The 20,710-nt window shown below is 40.8% G+C and overlaps 1 protein-coding gene across 3 annotated transcripts in view; it reads right to left on the bottom strand.

The window, feature by feature from the left end:
* vps13b (vacuolar protein sorting 13 homolog B) overlaps positions 1 to 20,710 on the bottom strand; it is a 293,873-nt gene that overhangs the window by 191,514 nt on the left and 81,649 nt on the right. For all 3 annotated transcript variants that reach the window (XM_005742923.1, XM_005742921.1, XM_005742922.1), the window contains exons 18-19: positions 19,045 to 19,179; positions 18,071 to 18,250 (exon numbers count right to left, since the gene is read on the bottom strand). In XM_005742923.1, the coding sequence (XP_005742980.1) occupies positions 18,071 to 18,250; positions 19,045 to 19,179 (315 nt within the window). The remainder of the gene's footprint in view (positions 1 to 18,070; positions 18,251 to 19,044; positions 19,180 to 20,710) is intronic.

The raw sequence follows: 20,710 nt of genomic DNA, 5'->3' as shown, positions 1-20,710 counted from the left end.
GCAAAGTTAGAGGTGTGAGCCAAAGTAATACCCACAATAATATGAGGACCAAAGGTTTGCTAGCTTGCAGGATTGGAATGAGATGAGATTGGTTTTGTGCACTTAATGCATCAGTGATTTTCATGTTATGCCTGAATAACACAGCTTTTTGTATGTAAATTATTATCAATTTTTTTTTTGACATTACCAATAATTTGGTCTTCTTTCCTACTTATTTGTCAGCATTTTCTCTTTATATCAAAAACATTTCATTGCAATGACTATTTGATTACCCTTAAAATAATTTTACGGGTTTTAAAGAAATTATTTAATTACCCATAAGTAAGTCTTTATTAAACCCCTTAACGCTTCACAGACTTGCCTATGTTATCCACACTTGGCCCCATTAAATACCACTTCAGCTTTATTTTAATCAGGCTGAACAGTCGGTCTCAAGACATTCAACTCGCTGACTGTAGCGTACCATCAAACTGACAGTGGGGAGCTCTCAAGCGAGACAAAACACCACAAGGGGGCAGTGATGTAACAAGGACGTGGAAAAGGTCAGAAAGAGTTTCTCATGAACAACAGTGAGAGCAGGGAGAGCAGAACAGGGAACACGGGGGTGATAACTGAAGGGAAAGGAATAAAGTTTGGGTCGGAGAGATGAATGGGGGAAAAAAGAAACGGCAAGAGTCAAGTTATCAAATAAGAAAAAAGAAAGAAAAGAAAGATGAAGGAGAAAAAAATATGAAGAATGGACAAAGTACAAAGGAGCTCTATGGCATATATACAAATATTAAGACAGGAGGAAATAACACATAAGATTAAGGCCACGGACTGACAAACAAAAGCAAGCTGCTCAAAAAAGAGAAAAACGGTCAAAGACGTCCCTGATATCAATCACACGTAAGCTAAAAATGCTTGGGATTCATTTACACACTCGTTTAAATACTACACACATGACTTTTCCACTTTTTAACAAACACTTCAGTTCAGGAAACTAAACTAGAAAAAAAAAAAAACCTTTATCTGGACAGTTTACTAAATATATCTGTCTGCCACCACTCTTTGAATAGTGATGCAGATAAACACAGATGTGAAACACACTCAAATGAGAACTATTGGCCTCCCAGAGAGCTGCCCCACTAAAACCACAGATCCCAGAGGGAGGCGCCCCGGTATCTTTTAAGTGACCCATTCTTTAAACTTACTTGGAGATATTTTTACTAAAGAAGATATTTGTCAGGAAATCACTGCAGAACAAGACTTCTGGGCTATTGCTTTCCACACCATCGTTGGTTTGACCTGCCGACGACAACATTTCGTCTGTGGTTAACTCACAGTTGTGTAGATTTGTTTGGTTAGTTGCCCCCTTAGCACTTCATTTACCACTGTACATAAAAAGACAACAAATAACAAGACTGAGTCAGAGCATATACTTTGCTAACAGGACACATGAAATCTAATTACACATTTCATAGTAACAATATCATTTACTTTTGCTTTTCTATCACACATTTTGGATCATATTCCCATTTTATGTGTGTACAATAATCTTCCAGCACATATGTACACACGCTGGCCCACCTGTCTGCTCATACTGAACTCCACAGTCTCTGCCTCATACTCATACTGGCTATGGGAGCTTGCAGAGGGCAAGCCACAAGGATGAAGAGCCTGATGACCAATGTAACACATGTGGCAATGCAAAAACACACACGAACATGAAAGTCTAGTATTTCTGAAGAACTCGCAACCAAAATGCAGCCAATTTGAACTAAACTCACACTCACCCCACCCAGTGCTGTGTCATTCTGACAAAGCATGGCCAATAAACAGTTCAGTATAGTACAGTCACGCAAACACACAAAAGTGTAAAAATCTTTGGACGAAAAAAAAAAAAAGCGCGTTAGAGCTTGTCTATACTCTCACACAGTAATTGGTTTTTCTGTGACATTTTTGTGTGTTCACCTCAAAAGCTGCTAGTAATTACTCACATGGATTAAACTGGGGACCACAAACGGCCGTGATGCTGCGCTGTTTTCAAGTTCCAAGTGGTGTTTATTAAGCTGATGTTTCAGGACCAAATGTTCACTGTCCATAAAGTGTAGAATTTGAACTCTGTGACGGTCTGCTGCAGTGGTTTCACATTAGTCATCTTTCTGTGATCTCTGTTTATCATTTGTATACAGAGCTCAGAGTAACGTTTAGCATGATTCATAATAAATCCCACAACAGGTTTGTCATAATTCACTCTGGATCTATTTAAAGGATTCAGGATCAGTTACGGTATTTGGTCCATATTCACAAAGAAAACTTATCAAGTAAATCTGAAACTCACTGCTGGACTTTTGACACAGATGGACCTGCTACAGATGAAGAAGGTTTAAATATGTAGTATGCAATGAAGCAGTGGTAATGGAGCGAGACTATCTAACCACTGTCTGTCCGACAACCGTCTCCAGCACCCCACTGCTCCTTCCCTCCCGTGGCAAGGATGACCCCGTGTTCACACCAAGATAAGTGCTGGGGGACTCATCCATGCCTCTGAAATGCCCCTCTACATCTCTGACACCCCAGTAGCTCTCTGTCAGACTACTTTGTGTCCACAGGTTCATCCTACCACCTATTGTGAAGGCACCAGCTCAGTGGATCTGTTGATTGTCAGGATAAGGCATCTTCTTTTTAACAAGGTCATTTCACCCCAAATCCTTAGATTACATTAGATTACATTAAATTACACTGGATTTAGGTAAGAAGACAGATTATGGAAGCCTTAAAATTCTGAAATGAGAGACCACCTAAGAACTAATGGGCACCATGTAATGTACGGAGACCAAATATGAATCTCATTTTGAAATAGTGTCTTTCTTGAACACTGGCTTAGACTTTCTGGCTGCTTTGGTTTCCCTTTGGCTGCAGAGGAAGCTCCAGTGAAGGTTTGTGATAGCAGAAAAGCACTGGTGGCTGATAAGAGAGGTGTGAACAGCAGTGTAAGCAAGCCATTGCAGGGGGTTGGAATGATTGACCGTCAGAGGTTAGAGGGTTACAAGACAAGAGAAGTGGACATAACAGAACTGTGCCGTGCCAGAAATGAGCTGAATTGCATGTGCAGCGGATCAACTGTTACTGTTACGAAAAGAGCATTGCAAAAATTAGCATACTTAAAGACAATACGGTAGCCCACATCAATGATTTCTACACATATAAAGTTGCCAGTCACAGCTGGATATACTGAATATAGAATGAAGGAGTTTATTATTCAACAAAAGCACATCGACCAATCACAAACAGCACACTTGGTATACAGTTTTATAACTAGATAGAGCTTTTTTATGGCTGGGATAGGTGTAGTACATTCACTAAAGTACTAAAAGACTACGATCGAAAAACATGTCTAGGGCCTGATGCAACACTTCATGCAATTCTACTTAATCAAAAATCCACCGTGTGACTTGATAAGGTCCCTTTGCTGAACCTCCCCCATCTGCTACTTATCACACTGCCCCCGCCCCAAACACACACACACAGACACACGCACATGCACACACACAGACAAAATGTGGACTGGTATGACCTCTGACACTTTAATCAACGGGCATTAAAGAGACTCTTAAACAAAACTGACGCACTGCGCAGATTGGACTGACAGGGCGACTGGCTGGCTGGCTTAGAGGCTAAGTGGGATCCAGAAGCAGCGGCTCTGAAAGATCGTTGCTAACACTTTGGAGATTGCAGAGGTGGTGGGAGAGTGTTGGCCATTACAGGGTTTACAGATTAGCCTGGTTTATTAGTTCACTATAAGGATCTTCCACCCTTTAAGGTTTGTCACACGTCACTTTCCTGCCTTGTCCGTTTAGGCCCTGTCTAATAAAGGCAGGGTCTCTGTCAGTCAGACGCAGATGGAGGAGAAAGGGTGAGAGTGATTTAATGATCCTGTAATGTTGGAGAACATAACAAAGCCGCCAAAGCTCTATAACAAAAAACATCACAAATCTGTACACCCACTTGCATAAGAAAAAACAGAGACACACTGACCAAAGCACAATGGTTTTGTGCAGATTTTCACCACAGCGCTCAGTATTTGCACATGTCCACGCAGATAAAAGACTTTCCCTTTTGAATTTTAATGATTTGTAACAAGCGGTAAAGTGACAGCATGTGAAAAATATGCAAAGTGCACCAGGAGGACAATGGTGCAGTCACAAAGCATGGCAATTAATCAGAGGGAAAATGAGAATTAGATCAATGTGTTGATATAGCTAGAATAAAGGAGAAAAAGTCTATAACTTATTCTGAAAGAGGGTAATATTTCTGATTCATGTTAGAGCGTAATAGTGACCAAGCCTTGGGTCAACTAACGGTTAGGCCACCTAAGGGATTTACAACACATCCACAAGAAGTTACGTTTCTCTTAAAATCTTGAAACGGTGCTGCTTTCCTGAAAATAAAAATAGCAAATAAGTTTTGTCCCCAGATACAGGCCAGGTAAAAAACACCCCCATCCACCTTTTGTGTCAAATCTCTGCTATAAAACAATGCCATCCTCACAAATACATTGTTTCTTTGAGGGCTTTTGATTTCAAATTGCTGGATGAAGTGTTGAATTTGTACTGTAGTGTGTTAGGGTTCAGCTTTGAAGTAACAAATCTTAAAAATATTAGCTAAAATGAAATGCATGTTATGAGTTGTTTTTATGTCATGTACAGTCAGTTGCTAAATATGTGTTTTTTACCTCCACATTACAACCTGTGACAACATTAATGCTCCGCTGATCACAGACCCTCTGTTAGTATGTATAGATGCATTTATAATGGTGCTCTCCCCCTTAAAACAAAGACCAGCTAACACAGATTCAAACAATCTAGCTGGTCTCTGTCGAGAGATCATGCTCAGGAACTAGTTTATTTATCAAGCAACATTTGAAATAAAGGCTCTCCTCTTATAAAAGCCTGCTTTGCATAAAGGAGGAGGTCACCCAATCTCTATTTGAAGAAATGCCCAGAACTTGAAACTGTATAAAAGTCGATGCGATACAGTGTGAACAACGGCAAGCTTGCAGAGATTCTATTACTTTCAACAAACCAATGATTTGTTTATCAGAAATAATGATTTACAGTTTCCAAGATATCTCTTAGATATTACTTACTGAAAAAAACACCTGCTTTTATTTCCTGTCTTTAATAAGCACACAGTCATATCCAATTTTCAGTACGAGGTAACAGGCCTCCATGAATTCCGGCCTACTGCATGCAGCGCACCACACATGCAGCCAAGTCATCCATCTCTCCGTGTGTGGAGAAGCCGGCTGAATTTAGTGTCTGCACCTGGACAGGGATCTTCTGCTTGTCCAAAATCCAGGCCTCGCAGTGACACTTTAAAACAGAGCAGACTCATTCAGCAGTCAATCAGCAGTCTTCACTTCCTCTGCTCATGTTATCTGTCACAACCCCCTCTCCCCCTTCTCTGCTTAAATACACTCATCCGTTATCATTCTAGCTCTCTCTACTGTTTTGATATCACTAGCATTTCAGGAGGCTGTGGATTCATGAGATGAGATTTTCCATCAGCTTCAAAATCTCATATGTTTATCTTAAAAAATATCTTAAATTTCATGAAAAACTCTACAGCAAAGCAGAAAATACCATGTAAAAATATCACGTGGTAATAAGCCTACACCTATAATGAGGGAGACCCAGTAAACTTACAAACATCTATACACTACATGCATACACAGGCAAAAACAGACCACAGGATTGGGTTATATGTAACTCACTGCATTCAAAATGTCCCCAGTTAGATAAATTTGCTGCCCTTTAGTAACTGGGAAGTTACACAGCTAATACACAGGACACTGACATGCTTATATTTAGGTGAACATATACATATATACATGAAACCAGTTTCACACTCAGATTGTATGACGCCAGTGTCAAAGGTCTGGTCTGTTTTCCCCCAGAAATACCAGAGAAGTAAGGGCTTAATAGTGCTGTCAACCATGGAACTGACAGAGGCCTAAAGCCCTGGAGCAAAGTCTCCACCTTGGCTGTATAGTTCAGCCACACAGAAGCAAAGATGTAGCCTGTAGGTTGGGTGTCAGGACTCAATCTCAGCCCACACAGTTTATGCTGATACTACACACTGTGGGTACAGACTCACATTAGTCACAGCTTTCAAAACACGGCATCATATTTCATGGTAAATAGTTTTCATTATTAATTTTGGTAAAGAGTCTGTTACCAGGATGGTATGTCTGCATTTCTCTCTGTCTCTCACTCTTATTTTTCCTCTCACATAGGTCTAGAAAGCAAAACAGTGTCGATGGGTCATAATAAATGATAACCATTTGATTTTAGGTGGCTCTAATTAAGCCTTTATTATTTCACCCTGAAATAAGAGAGCTGTAATGGCCATTAAAAATGCTGATGGTGAGAATGAATGACAAAGACTGACACTTGTGTTTGAAATATAGTTAAGAGGCTACAAAATGGAAAGCCATTTCATGAAAAAAAAAATCAGCTGTCATCAGCATACAAGTGACTAAATTAAGGTCGTGACTGGACATGTTTGGGCCTGTCTCTAAACTATATTATGTAATAACAATGGTAAAAACGGGCACAGAAGAGAAAATTAATAGGTGCTCAGAGTCAAAATGACAACTGGCAATAAAAGTTTAGTTGAGCTGGAGATGACCAGTCACAAGGCCTTGCCTGGCCTTCAGAAACAATAAGGCTCAAGTTACCAGGAGAGGCTGAGGGGCAAAGGGAGGAGGATGCTCTCTTCACCCACAACACCATAACTCTCACTGGGCCAGAGCCTCTGTCACTGGATGCTGCTCTGGTTGGAGCTCCCAGTAACCTTTTAAATCAGGTCCCACTGACAGCTTCCATTAACATTCCTGCCCAGCCTGGCAGGCAATTGAACAAAGGTTAAGTGGGGCAGAGCAGAGCAGCATAGACTTTGGGGGTGGTGGTAAACTCTGAGACCAGGAACAGAAGAGCACATGGGTGCAGGACAGAAAAAGAGGAAAAAGCCACAAAGTGAGGGAGGGTAAAGATCAGAGATAGTGACGGAGACGGGGAGGGTACGGAGTGGAAAAAAAAAACTACAACAGGGAAGGGATCTGGAACTGCTTTGTATTTGTGTGTAAAGTTCTGAATAGGTGCTTATTTAGGCTCTGTCAGAACTAGTTTCTACATAATGCCGTTCAACCAATTTCGAAATGTTTATACCTGATCCCAAAAGCCACACTCAAAGTTGAAGTGTTAAACTTAGCAACATAAAGTGCAGGGAAGATATGTATGTTTGCACTGAAGCACCGCAGCAATTTCCTAATGTTGTAAACCCGCTCAACATTTGGCAATAAAACCCTTTCTGATTCTGATTCTGATATGGTGTTGATTAACCATGGAAATAAAAGTTAAAACTGTTTTTTCCAGACTGACATTCATGAACAAATGAATAAAAGCAACTGAAAAGAGTTCAAACCTAAAGCATACATTCTCACAACAGTTTCCAGGGAATTGGCCTAAGCATTTAAGGTCATGTCTTGTATGTATAAGTGAAATATGAAATGAAATAGAAGAAACCTGCACAAAAATGAGAAAAGAAAAGGCACAGATCAATCAGTGGCTGACCCTGCCGCCCCAGGTCAGAGGTAGACAGCATGGGTCAAGTTGATATAAACCATACTTTGTGCATGCTGCCTCTAGCCATTATAGCATAGTGTACTGTGAAACAGTTACAAGGCGTTTGCCCATCATTAAAGGGGCGTGTGCATTAAATCATGTTTTGCCAGCTGAAAAAACCAGACACCCTTCAAAAGAGCCACCTGAGAACATTTGAGAACTCTTTGGGAGTGCAGTGGTTTTTATTAGCTATTTATTATGACACTGTGGTTGCTATGACACAAAATATACACAAAAGAGATGTGCTGGACGTACAAGAGTCTAACTTACTTCTGCTTAACTAGTGGACCCACAGCGAGCAAAATGTTCCTCCAAGTATTAGTTTCATATCAATATTGTGCTAGTTTGACACACTTATAAATACTCACAGAGCTGAGGCATTAACTTCTGCTGCAGCAAGAATAGCTGCTGCATTCCTGCAGCTAACAGGGAACTTGATAAACTAAACTATCCATTAATGTTAGGATGTGGCTGGTGTAGTGTATATCCTACCCTTTCTCCAGCTGGCTAAATAAATGTAATAGTGACAAGAAAAAAAAAAGAAAGCATCAGTGCACAGCAGGCTGCTCAGCATCTCTTAATGCTGCTGGCATTTCTTTCTTGTAAAAATGTGACACTTGCATTACAAAAAGGACTAAAAATGTACACCTGCCTCGGTTTAAAAAAAAAAAGCAAAGAACCTTTTGGCACAGATGCCCCATAAAAAAAAAAAAAGAAACTCTGTTTTTGTTACTTACTGATGGCCTCTACACTAGTCCTGCCCAGTGAGGTGTATTAAAAATCACCACTAGTCTCTAGGAAAAGCTACTGGCAAAGAAAACTCTGGTGACACACACACCCACAGACAGCTGGTCAGTGGAGGATCACTAGTACAAACACTAAAACATGCTCTTGTCATCTTTTATGCAGTTGAAAGGTGCAGAACATTACCGACTGCAGCTTTAAATCTTTAAATAATTTCAGCTGCCAATCATTCTGCTGGTCAAACCTGCATATACTTAGTCATCGCAGCATGACTGTTGGTTCTTTTATGGGAAATGACGCCAGTGATGTTCCTGTGTGGTCTGTGGGGGGACTTTGAAGACAAATGAGAGCTCTACATACAAAACAAGAAGAATTACAGAACTCTTAGGAGATAAATACGTGACGATACAATAAAGACTCTGAGAATCCATTTTTCAGTCTGTCTGTCACTGGAACAAATCACAATGGTTTTCAGTGACAGAAAGAAATATGCTTTGAACAACAGAAGACCAGGATATGTGGCAAACAAAACCTTGCAGAGTCCAATTTTCAACTTCCTTCTATTGCTCTCTAACAGATGATGCTGAAATGTGCTCTTTGCCAGGAGCATTTATGAACAAAAGCCAGCCTGAAAAAAACCCCTCAAAAATCCTTGTAATTGGTACTATTGAGAGTGTTCTGTTTGTGTGAATAAGTGTGAGTGTGTGTGTGTGCGTGTGTGTGTGTGTGTAAGCATAAGCCAGTTGTATGGGAGAATTCAACATTAGTGAAGCTGGTGTGTGTCACATTCCATTCCTGACTGAGCCTCACTCAACCCACCCCCCCTGGTCTGGTTCCTACCGACTGATTCTGTTAATTACTTTGCCTTTTTTTATTCTGAGAGAGCTGTGAGAAATGCCTCTCACCACCACTGCTGTCCCACCCAGAACCCTACAACAACTATTAGCTTAATTACTTACATCTAACGTACTTCTCCAGTAATAATGTCCACATCAGCATCAAAGAGATTTCAAAGAACATCAGCTCCTACCCCTTCTTAACCCTATACACCACTTTCCTTTCAACTCCTTTTTTATCATCACTGCTGCCTGATGTGAGAATGTACCTTCTGCACTAATTTTTAATTTCCCTTGTATTCTTTGGAAGAGCTGATACTGCTATGGTTCTGTGTGGTTAAGCTTTGCGCACTGTGCGCACACAGACTCATTTGGGCAACAGCATAGCCTGGGAAAGTTTGTGCGGAGCACATAAAATAGGGGAGTGGAGGCGGAGGAGTGCCGTGTTGGGGGAATGAGAGAAGAGGTGAGGAGAGGGCTTGGTACGAGGGAGGAGACGCGCCGCGGCAGCTCAGCTGTGTAGAAGCTAATGGGCTCTCATCCCCTTCCCACGACCACCACGTGTTTTCTGATGGGCACTCAAGCGGCGAGACACATATTGGTTTGGCTACTGACACAGAACTCCAGCCAGCTCGCTTCAGTACTGCTCTGCTCTGCCTATTCAGCATCTGTCTGAACTCTGGTTAGCCTGTATATGACTTTAGGACTGGCAGAGTATGAATCAGTAACCAGCCTCTAATAATGTGAGGAGGTAGTGGTTGATCTAACTTGCTGGAACAGCAATAAGGAGAGATGAAAGACAGAAGTATGGCTCACAGACAGACAGTGACACTGATAAACTGAGTGGCGTGATGAACAGGGAGCCACCGCAAATTGATGTTTGTCTCTGTCAGCAAAGAGAAAGAAATTCTCCATTATGGGGCATCTACTAAACTACAGCGTCTCACATCAGCACATGTGAATATTTTATCATGAAGCATCACAAGGTTTAACCTTTAACATAAATTAAAAGATATCTTTGGCAGCTTTGGCAAGGATTATGCAACAAATTTTATGCACAGAAATGTATAAAGTAAATTGTAAATTGCTTGAAAGTTGAGGAAACCCTCTTAGTACCAGTATGATTAAAGCCAACTAATCCAAATGTGCGTAACTGAAGACAGTGTTCAGGCCCTCCACAGTCCGTCTGGACATTATCCCCTCTAATTTGTGAGAATAAAACTTCAAGCCCCTGATTAAGTGATCCAGGGTAGCCAATTGTTGTGACTGTACTGTGTGATGTTTGATCTGACTGTGTGGAATGTGGCGACCTTTGATCCAGTGACAACATTCAATTAGATAAGGTTAAGTAAATTGACCTCCTCCATCCCAGCTACTCAATCCAGAGCTGGATAAAGTGTAAACAGCTTGTATGCAACACAATGAACCAGAGTTTACAGTGAGTGTGCCCTGTTAACGCGTTGTAGTGTTGTTCTGCCTTTATAAACAGCAAAACAAAACTCCTTCGCCTTTCCTGCAGTGATCACTGGAGAGTCTCTCCCTATCTGCCTCTAAGGAGCTTAACTTGGAATTACTTGTTGTAATAACTCAATAAGAAAGCGTGTGTCACTGACAGACCTTAAAAATAAATGTACCTTAGTGGTAAAATGAGTCAGGGAGCCCCGGGAATTACATTACACCCAGTAGCTGACAAGCTAAATCACCATGTTGCAGCTGTGGAGCAGAAAGCATCATCAGAAAACTGTGGGAAATTTAATTTCTTCATGTACTGACTTAACTTAATAGAACATAAAGCTCAGCACTAAATGCTTCTAAAAGTAGGCATTATCAAAATCCATGCAGTGTCACTGGAATGCTGTTCATGTGCTTTACACAGGAGATTTACTTCCTTTTTTTTTGCTATTTCAGTGTGGATCGCCAACACAGGTAGTCACAAGGAAACACACCAAACATAAAGTTGAGTTCAAACTAGTACAGAAACATTACTACACTTTAGACTTCTGCCTTGTGCCCATGTTATTTCTAAGTGCTATAGACTTTTCATCTGGAAGTGACATTCACACTAATGTGATACGAGATCCTTTCACAGCCATTACAAGCAGTCATTACGCCTTTCCAGAGATCACGCTAATGAGACTGATTAGGTAATATTCTCTCCACTTTCACATGGTGAGAAGGGCTAATTGCTTATCTCCTTCCCTTTGACTCTACCTTACCTAGACAACAACCTTCAGAGGTAAAATAGCAGTGACCCACAATGACCTCTTTTCACACTTAGAGACTAAATCTTCTACAGCTTCAACCCCTTAACTAGGCAGAGAATAACTAACCATTATTATGACTGATTAATGTTATTTGTGTAACGGTAGCAGTGCTACATCTCATCTTTCCAAAATGTTATATTTCTCCTTTTATTCTATAATCTTTGATTTAAATTCTGTTACTTCACTGTTATTATAACAGAAGTTTCCTGAGTGTGTCATTTGCACTCATTTACTACGTGGTGTAAACACAATCCCATCTTCTGTTCATATTGAATCCTGAAGGGAAGATATAAAATACTCGCATTGGAGCTGTGATATCATTAGAGTGAGGACTAGCATCACTATCTTTAGCCTGAGTCACACTCCAACCCCACCCCATCTCTAGCCTTAGCCCTCATCTCTTTGTGCCCAATCTGTATGTTCGTCCCTCTGCTTCAGGCTTTAAGAACTGTGAGATTGGCCTAAATAGCCGAACACTTCACAGATGAACAGCTCCAGTAATGGGCTGTGATTGACCTCGACAGCCATCTCTGAGAGGATTCTCTGGGGTCTAATCTCCAGATTACCTGCCTTGCTACATACATACACAAAACATGATGAGAGTAGCTGCTTTGGTAATTAAACACACTATTGTGGAAGTCACTGGGTGCTTAAACAAACAAACACTTGGGATAACGTGTTTTGGTCGAGTTTCATGCCCTTGATTCTAAAATTGAATGGCAAGACTCATTTTAATTTGCATGAGGCAAAGCCCAATGAGTAAGTCCTGTTAAATTCTCATACTCCTTAGAATTGTATGAATGCACACTCCCAGACATTATCTGAAGTAGCTACTTGTCTCTTCATTTATTCACAGTCATCTCTTGTGAAATTTTGATCAGGTCCCAACAGCTGAAGAGCTGGTCACTTCATTTATGACATTTGCCTAGTAAATTGCTTTCTGAGGTTTCTCCCAAGCATGTACAATAAATGTATTTTTAGTACCATTTTGTCTACTGTAGATTTATCAGCCAGAAAACGTTCAGGCAGCAGCTTAAAGCCATCAAGTTTCTGCCTGAAACCAAGCCAGACTGTTGATTTAACACTCTATGGAGTGAGTGAACACATGCAAAGGAGGGGAAAAGAGCATGATAGATGGACATATGAAAGTACGGCAGTCCTTTGAAAGATTGTAATGGAGGAGGCTACCAAGGGAGATCCCACTTCAGTTCACACCCCATCTACAGTGTCAGTGCAACCCATTCAAAGGCTATCAGTAAAGAGGCAAACATAGCATGTGTAGCAGTTTCTCTGCATTTGCACGTGCATGCACTGACCAGTGAGTATAATGGAATGCATTCATGTGCTCGAGTCGAACGGTCAGATCAAAGTCAGGTGGTGCTTCAGTGCCACCTGCTCTCATTAGTCTTTGGGTCTGCAGACTCGAGGTACTGTAGAACCCCACCTGTTTCTGACTGCTGTGGACAGGCCTCTCAGGACACTTACATAAATGGGCACAAATACACACCAACACTTATATATAGGTTTGCATGAAATGTCACTATAATGCATGCAACATATACGTAGTATCTGCTCTCCTATAATAAATATATAATAAATATGTTTAGACTTAATTCAGAATAAACTCTGAAGCACTTTCTTCCCCCCATTTGTCTAATTTTAAAGCAGTAATTGAGAAGAAAACAGCTTTAATAACTATTAGGGAACTAAGTGTGTTCAGTATTACAGCACTTTGGGAATTCGCACAGGATTAATTCCATGTAGCTTTCATTATTCCCTTCAATATGTTAAAATTGAGATTAAAGATCACTTTGTTCCTCTATTCTCCCTGCTCCCATGGTATGGTAAAGAGATCAAAACTGAAGGGCTTTATAGGGAACATCTTTAACATTTGCTCTGCTCTCAGTGTGCTTGATTAAATGTAACATTTTGAGATCCCAGAGTTCTGAGAAAAGCATAAATCATTGTCTCGCAGCTGCTGCCGTGCCTAGGGAAAACACATGCTATCCCTCACAGACTCACACTCTCCCTCTCTCTTCTACAATCATAAAACTCACTCGAGCCATTGGTCCCTCCCTCCTCTGCTGAAATCACAATGGTAAAGTGAGTGTGTGTTTGGGGTGGGGGACACCTGCAGGCTGCTGCTTGCCCCACGGTTCAGCATAAACCCCAGCTCCTCACACGCCCTCTAGCCCTTTACTCTTGCACACTAGCCCCATCCAAGGCCCCTTAGTCCTTCCCATCCATCAGTGATGACAGACCCAAGACTGAGCCAAAAGCACATAGTCAGCCAGCCAGCCACTGTCCAGGGATCAAAATGATCAAACTGTCTCTTGAGTACCAGTGATAATTTACACTCAAAGTAGCACTAGAGGTCACTGTGAATGACATGGCCAAGGATTTCTGGTCCCAGTCACTAAAGGCACTGCTCTACTCTTATTAAATTCAAAAATAATTTATAGATCTAATACCAGAGGCATCCATTCCAATGCATGCTGGTGAATGATGACATGTCCCTGGCTCTCAACTAGGCCCATGTGGAAGAAAAACCTATGCCCTTCTGATCCTGTCCGCCAACCTGGATTGCTGTCTGCTGTGACTTAAAAGCAGCTACCTCACTTGCACCACAAGTCTGACTCTTCGCCCTGCAGACTTGCATGTTTCCATTGTTGATTTATTACAATAGTTTATCTTTTATTTATTTAATTAAAAAGTGGCGCTGATATATTTTGTTATTCATGTCTCATAATGCTTTTAAAGTTTTGTTATTTCAGAAGAAAAGAGCATGAAAAGGATATTGTGGCTATCTGGGTCGACTAATCAACTTGGAGAAAGCCTGTGGGACCGTCATGTTCAATCTAAAGGGTTAATGGCGAGAAATAAAATTACTCGACCCTTTTGGATCCATAAAAGAGGACACTTCAAAGCAGAGCTGCTTAGTTCTTCTGCGTAAAAACCCACGCCTTTAATTGTGCTTAATTTATTAGAATGTTCCAACCTCAGCTCTGTTAAATAAAAACACATTATTCCCGATCTGCAGGAGTTCTACAAGTGTACAGGGACTCCCTCCAACCGCCGACCATAGCCACCCAACCCACCCTCTTCATTTTCTAAGTAAATTGGAATTTTGTTTTAGTTCGCTGGTAAACAATTAGACAGAAAACAGATGTCACTGGCCATATTTAAAAGCTACTCATCTCCTTAGATTAACTTTATATAAAAGAGTTATAAGGAGTGAGAGAAAGAATGAGACAATTAAACGTGTCAAAGCTTTCATTAAAATACTGGACTACAAATAATTCAAATAAAACAATATATCAAAACAACCAATTTATCTTTACTTTAACACTGAAAATTAACATTTCCCAACATCCCCCCTGGAGATATGAGCCTTTCCGAGCCTTGAGAAATTAGAAGGTGCATGGCATTGAGGAAATGGCTTCTGGGATGAATTAAAGGATCTATAAGGAAAGTGCTGTTGATTTTCAGAGCCTGTCACAAGCTCTAAGAAATGAGACAATGCAGAGATCACTCATACATAAAAGGGGCAGAGGCAAAATACGAAAAAGCAAGACTTCTCTTGACTTATAATCAACTGCAGTCAATCAAATAAAGGTATATGAATGTATATATATTTAAACACTTCACTGACTACTACTAAGCTACTGGTAGCTTAATGGCAATTACCCCCATTCCCCCCCTCCCCCGTTATGCTTTGAGAACTGGGCAGAAATCGCTCATAACTCTGCTGTGTTTTCCACTGCATCCTACTGTCAGGAGTCAGCTTTTCTCCCTACCCCGGTCGTATACTCAGTGTATAATGATCACACTTTAGGAATTTGGTAAATGGACTCAGCAGAACCACATGGGAAGAATAAAGTGTGTTTGATGCCAAGACCAAGTGCTCCAACAACTGAGGAATGTCATGATCACAAAATGTTGAACCTCTGAGCTAGCCCTGTGGGAGCAAAGTGTCCAGCCTATTTAGAGCAGTGCCACACCACCTTTCATCTCTTGCTGAATGAGGCGTTGCATCCATCATTCTATTAACATTGCTCTAACAGGCTCCTAGTCACCCTCTGGATGACAGCAGGGACATGGGACATGTGGGCTAACCAAAGGCTTTGATGTAAGCCTGACCACCATACAAAACACAGAGCTTTAAGAGACACCCCAAAACCCTGTGTACACACACAAGTGTTATCCTCAGCAGCATGTTAGGAAAAATACAGAGAATGAGAAAAACGTTCCACGTGTGGTAAAGTTGTTACCTTACAGTCACACGCTGCTGACCCCCAGCTTTTACTACACATTTGATTATTAGATCAATTAGATGTCTAGGGCATTAATCGTTTCAATATTCCAAAAACAAAAGTGATTGATCTGAGACTGAAATGCACAAGGGGCGAAATACAGCTCTATCTTTGGTAGCACGCTGCAGCGCGCACACACACACACACACACACACACACACACACACAGACGTTTGTGATTCTCGTTATCAAAGGGGTGAAAGCTATTTGCAAATATGGCACATATCACAGCTGATTTGTGGCTTTTCTCCGTCATTTAGACACATGTGAGTGACACATATTTATATAAGTAATATGAAGGTAAACATGCCCCAAGTCTGAATGGCAGCCAGTTAACTGACTGATGAATCCCACACTGTTAAATATCGTATGTCTGAAAAGAGACAATAGAGACGTTCAGACAGTGAGGAAAAAAAAAAAAAGAGCGATCTGAACTCAAAAGACAGGGGGGGAAAAAGAAGAGAGGCAGTGATGAGAAGTAGCACAGACCTGCACTGCTCCACATCTGCTGGAGATATATTCAGTTCTTCTGGGAGTCAGCCCCCCCACCTCCTTTTACCTTCATCTCCTTTCGCTCTCCCACTCTCTTTGCTTCCTTTTGGTCTTCTGGTTTGTGTTCAGATCAGGTTTTAATATTCAAAAATATGTACTGCCTTTATGAGCCATGCTTTACTGAAATAATATGGTCTCTAAATCACAGCAATGGTTTGAGGCCGTGGACTAAACAGAGTTTACCAGAGCTCCTAAAAGTATCTATCTACTACATGTCTGAGTGATCATGTACGTAATCGATGGAAGAACATCTCGTCGGAAACACTGATTTTAAAAATCTGCCTTTCTGTCGCTGTAACATTCAGGAAATGTATTCAATGACTGTCCTCACATTTATCAAACCATTACCTCTCTAAGAAATGTCAGCCTGCCTTTTATTTGCAATTTACAGCAGTGTCCTGGCACTTGGTTTACTAGAAATGGGACAGTAAATGATAGAGTGAATTTTAAAGAGCAATACAGTGCCTGGTTAGGGATGACCTCCAAAATCTACTGTCTCTAAACAATACTTTTCTTCTTACTTTCCTGCACCCTTAGCTACAACTGCATCTTCTTCTCACAGTTGAAACTACCTGAGGCCAGCTCTATACACACCTCAGAGCTGACATGTTTAAGGCCTGAGCCCTGATATGATTCAGGAGTTGGCGGTTTGCACAAATCAAGGCTACACAATGAATCTCTGTAGTCCGGTATTAAAAGTAATGTACAACTGTGACTCTGAAGACAACTCTGAAAACAAATGGAGCTGTATTGTTTTACCTTGTCACCCCAGGCTTCTCCTGTATCTGATCTTGGGATCTGATCTTGGGAGAGGGTTGCAGGAAAACAGCCCAGAATGTACTTTAAGGCCCCTACTGTGGGCTTTTAGAAACTTGGGAGTGGCTAAAGGCCATGACATAGCAGAGACTGTCCCATACTTTGAGAGGTATCAGTTTTTCTCGGGAAGTACGTTTTTTAAGTTGACGGTATGAAGAATATTAATAACACACTAATATCCGTGGTCATATCTATTTCTAGAAGCTCATACAGAAAAATGAGGGCATCCTTGGCGACATGTACAGATGTGATGATTAATATCCTACTTACTAAATCAAGCACTGCAGCACTTTAAATTTTGGAATTGGTTTGCATTTTTAGCTCTTTGGAAAGGCTACTGAATAATCCCACTCCCTCTCTCAAAAGGCACATGCATGCACCCACACACCCTCACAATGACACAGGAAACATAATCTGTGGTCTAGGGATGCAATCAAAACTGCAACCTGACATCAGAGCAGCCGTCAACTGCAATCCTCAAGTGGTTAGCTGTTGTTAGCCAGCTCAGCCCAGTGCTGACAGAGACTAACTGCTGTTTAGAGAAATCACACTGCCTGAAAAGAGATGCAGGGCTGCCAACCCTGCTTCAAGGACAGCAGAGTGGGAAACACTTATCGGCTTTACTAAACAAATAACTGAAAGGGGGCACTACATGACATTATGAGAGGAAGGAAAATATGACAACCTAAACAAATGGAGACTGCTGAATTAGATCACCAATAGTGCAGATATAATCAGTGCCTGTAACAAACCCAAACACCAAAACCACAACCAGAAAATGAACTAAAACCTGATTTATAAATGAAGGGTGGGGTGGGGTGGAGAAAAGCGGAGAGGAGAAAAGAGGGTAATCCATACATTTAAAACACTTATACCTGAGTTCCTGCAATCATCTCCTTGCTGAGGGACCTGAATAGAAAATGCCAGCAGGTCAGGGGCCAGCAAAGATTCAGGCTTGCGAATCTCATTAAGCCAGCGGCTCATATGTAGTTCTTTAGTGTCAGATGGACCCTGAATCAGAGGAACCAGCTTCTCCTTCACTCCCTCTCCTGAACCTGAAAGACAAGAGTTTGTAATATTTTACAAACTCTCCACTTCTCCAAATCAAGCTATAATGATTCCCATAAATTGGAAAGCATTTCTGAAATAGGAATGACCAAATGTACACATAAAATAAAACATTTGTAAATGTTTCATGTATTAAAAACAGCCCTTTATTTGAACTTCCTTGTGATTCACCTTGAAGTAACTGCAACAGCACTATTTGGTTGCTATACAGAAGGCAAAAGGCCTAATAACGAATTATGAATTATTATTATGACCACTCCTATGCACCAGTAAAGCCATGTTTTGTTAATTTTTCACTTTAGTTGAAGAGCTCATAGTCCAAAAGAACAACTTTGCCCTCCATCGTCATTTTCACTTTTCACTCTTTATGTGCACATATTTTGGTGACTCTACAATAAATGGTCATTTTAAAATAAGGGCATTAACTGCACATGGTTTGCTTGTATTTCTATATTGACAGCTGCAATAGATCTACTAATCTGACCCACATCATGTGCAGCTTGACCTTGTGAACTCTGTGCTATGACACTAGCTCCAATAACATCCTTGCCATCAAAGACATGGCCACAGCCCAATGACAGCGCCCCAGGAGAAAACAGCAACTGAATCACATAGCTGGATAGAAATCAACATAAAGACTGAGCAGGAAAACGAGAGGGAGCAAGACAGAGTAGAGTGTGTAAAAGCATAAGTTAAAGAAAGTAAAAGAAGAGTCTAGTCTGTCTCACTCTTTCCCTCCTACACAGGCAGTAAAGTTTTAACAGGGCACAGCTGCACACACCTGGGGTCCTGGCGCACACTTTTACAGCTCCCACGGTTCCTGAGGCACATTTCACCGTCGCACGGCTGCAGAACTTCAGCTCCAGGTTTTGGACCGAGCCTTCGAGAGTCGGTGACGGGCCTGGATATTTCACACCTAATAAAAAAAGTGAAAAAAAGTGAAAATGAACTGCAGTCCGGCAGATTTAAGCACCGCTTCTGTGACTTAGTTAAACACCTGATTGGCCTTTAATTGTTCTTGACCAGCTAGTTGCTCTTAAACACAGAAATCAAGAAAAGGTGTCCTCTGTTTTCAACAGTATTACTGATAGCGCATGTCTTTGACATATAATCTGAATTAAAATACATTTGCATATTAAGGTCAGCTATAAACCACGACAAACGACACTGGGCAATTTTTCTAAAATACATGATGCACCTTCTCAGTTTTAAAGTTTACGCCAGTCCATACTTAAAGTTATTATTTTCTTTAATGTTATATCTTCTTGTGAGTACAAGTGGACAGGGTCTGAAAATTTATAGAGGTTATCTTTGTTTATTATTGCAATTTTTGTTTCCTGTGAAAACCTTTAGATCATTTTGGATACAAGACAGTCTGAAATCACACCCACACTGTTACGCCTAAAAATCATGATAAAAAGAGATCTAATTAACTTGTTGTGAGTAATTGTTTATTTCAAAAACAATATTCCATGTAGTCACGCTTGTATTCAGCTTAGTGTCAAGTACAGCTCACTTCACACCAGCATTACATCACAGGAGCCTCAAGTGTTCCTCACTCTATGATTACTTCTCTTAATGGCAGCCTAGTGTGGAAGAACCTCCTGTCTTCCATCTTTCCAAAATGAAACTGTTTGCAATGTGACATGGAATTACATATTCTCTATTATATGTCAGTGTTATTTCTATGGTGAGAGGCTATTTCAAACACATAACAGGAGAAGCAGGGAGACATAGCTGGATGACTAAAAGATACTGTGGAGTTAAGGAAGTTATGTGCCAAACCGCCTGTTGAGAGAGGAGAGGAGGATCCATTCATCACATGCTACATTCTTCCAGTAAGCTGGAACTGTCCAAAGGAATCACATTTAATTCTTGCATCACCTGTTCCAATAAGGCTTTCCTTCTCAAATAATCCTCTCATACAGCGATTGTGCTTTATTTCCTACAAGTGTCCACAGCACTTTTTCAGTCGAGTTTACAACTTACTGGGGCTTTTTCTGTCGTGTGTTGGCCAAGGGACGGCAAAGTCACTGAGCAAACGGCAAAAAAGGTTCAATATCAACATAAATAAACTCAAGTTTAGCATACAAAACACTTTCTACTGCAAATCTCACACACACACACACACACACGTACATACAAGCGCTTCATTCTATGCAAAAGCACTTTTAACTTAATGTTCACTCACACCAATGGATGCTTGAAGGGCAACTCGAGGTTTGGTAACTTGCCTCCACTGAATCATCCCTTTGCAAATATGCAAACTTATGTCTAGATTTGGTCACTTACTCAGCCCAGGATGAATACAACCTTAGATAAGTGTAGGACGAGCTCTACTTCCTGAGCCACTCTACTAGTTTTATCCTCTCAAACTCTTTTGTATACACACAGATATTATATAACAAATTTCCTTCTTACACAGGTGATTGAAAAATCTAAACACT

The sequence above is a fragment of the Pundamilia nyererei genome, unplaced genomic scaffold, assembly GCF_000239375.1.
Source record: "Pundamilia nyererei isolate P.nyererei 1_Seehausen unplaced genomic scaffold, PunNye1.0 scaffold00125, whole genome shotgun sequence".
Taxonomy (NCBI): Eukaryota; Metazoa; Chordata; class Actinopteri; order Cichliformes; family Cichlidae; genus Pundamilia; species Pundamilia nyererei.
The sequence above is the reverse complement of the archived record's forward strand: the minus strand, read 5'-3'. Positions and strand labels throughout refer to the sequence as shown.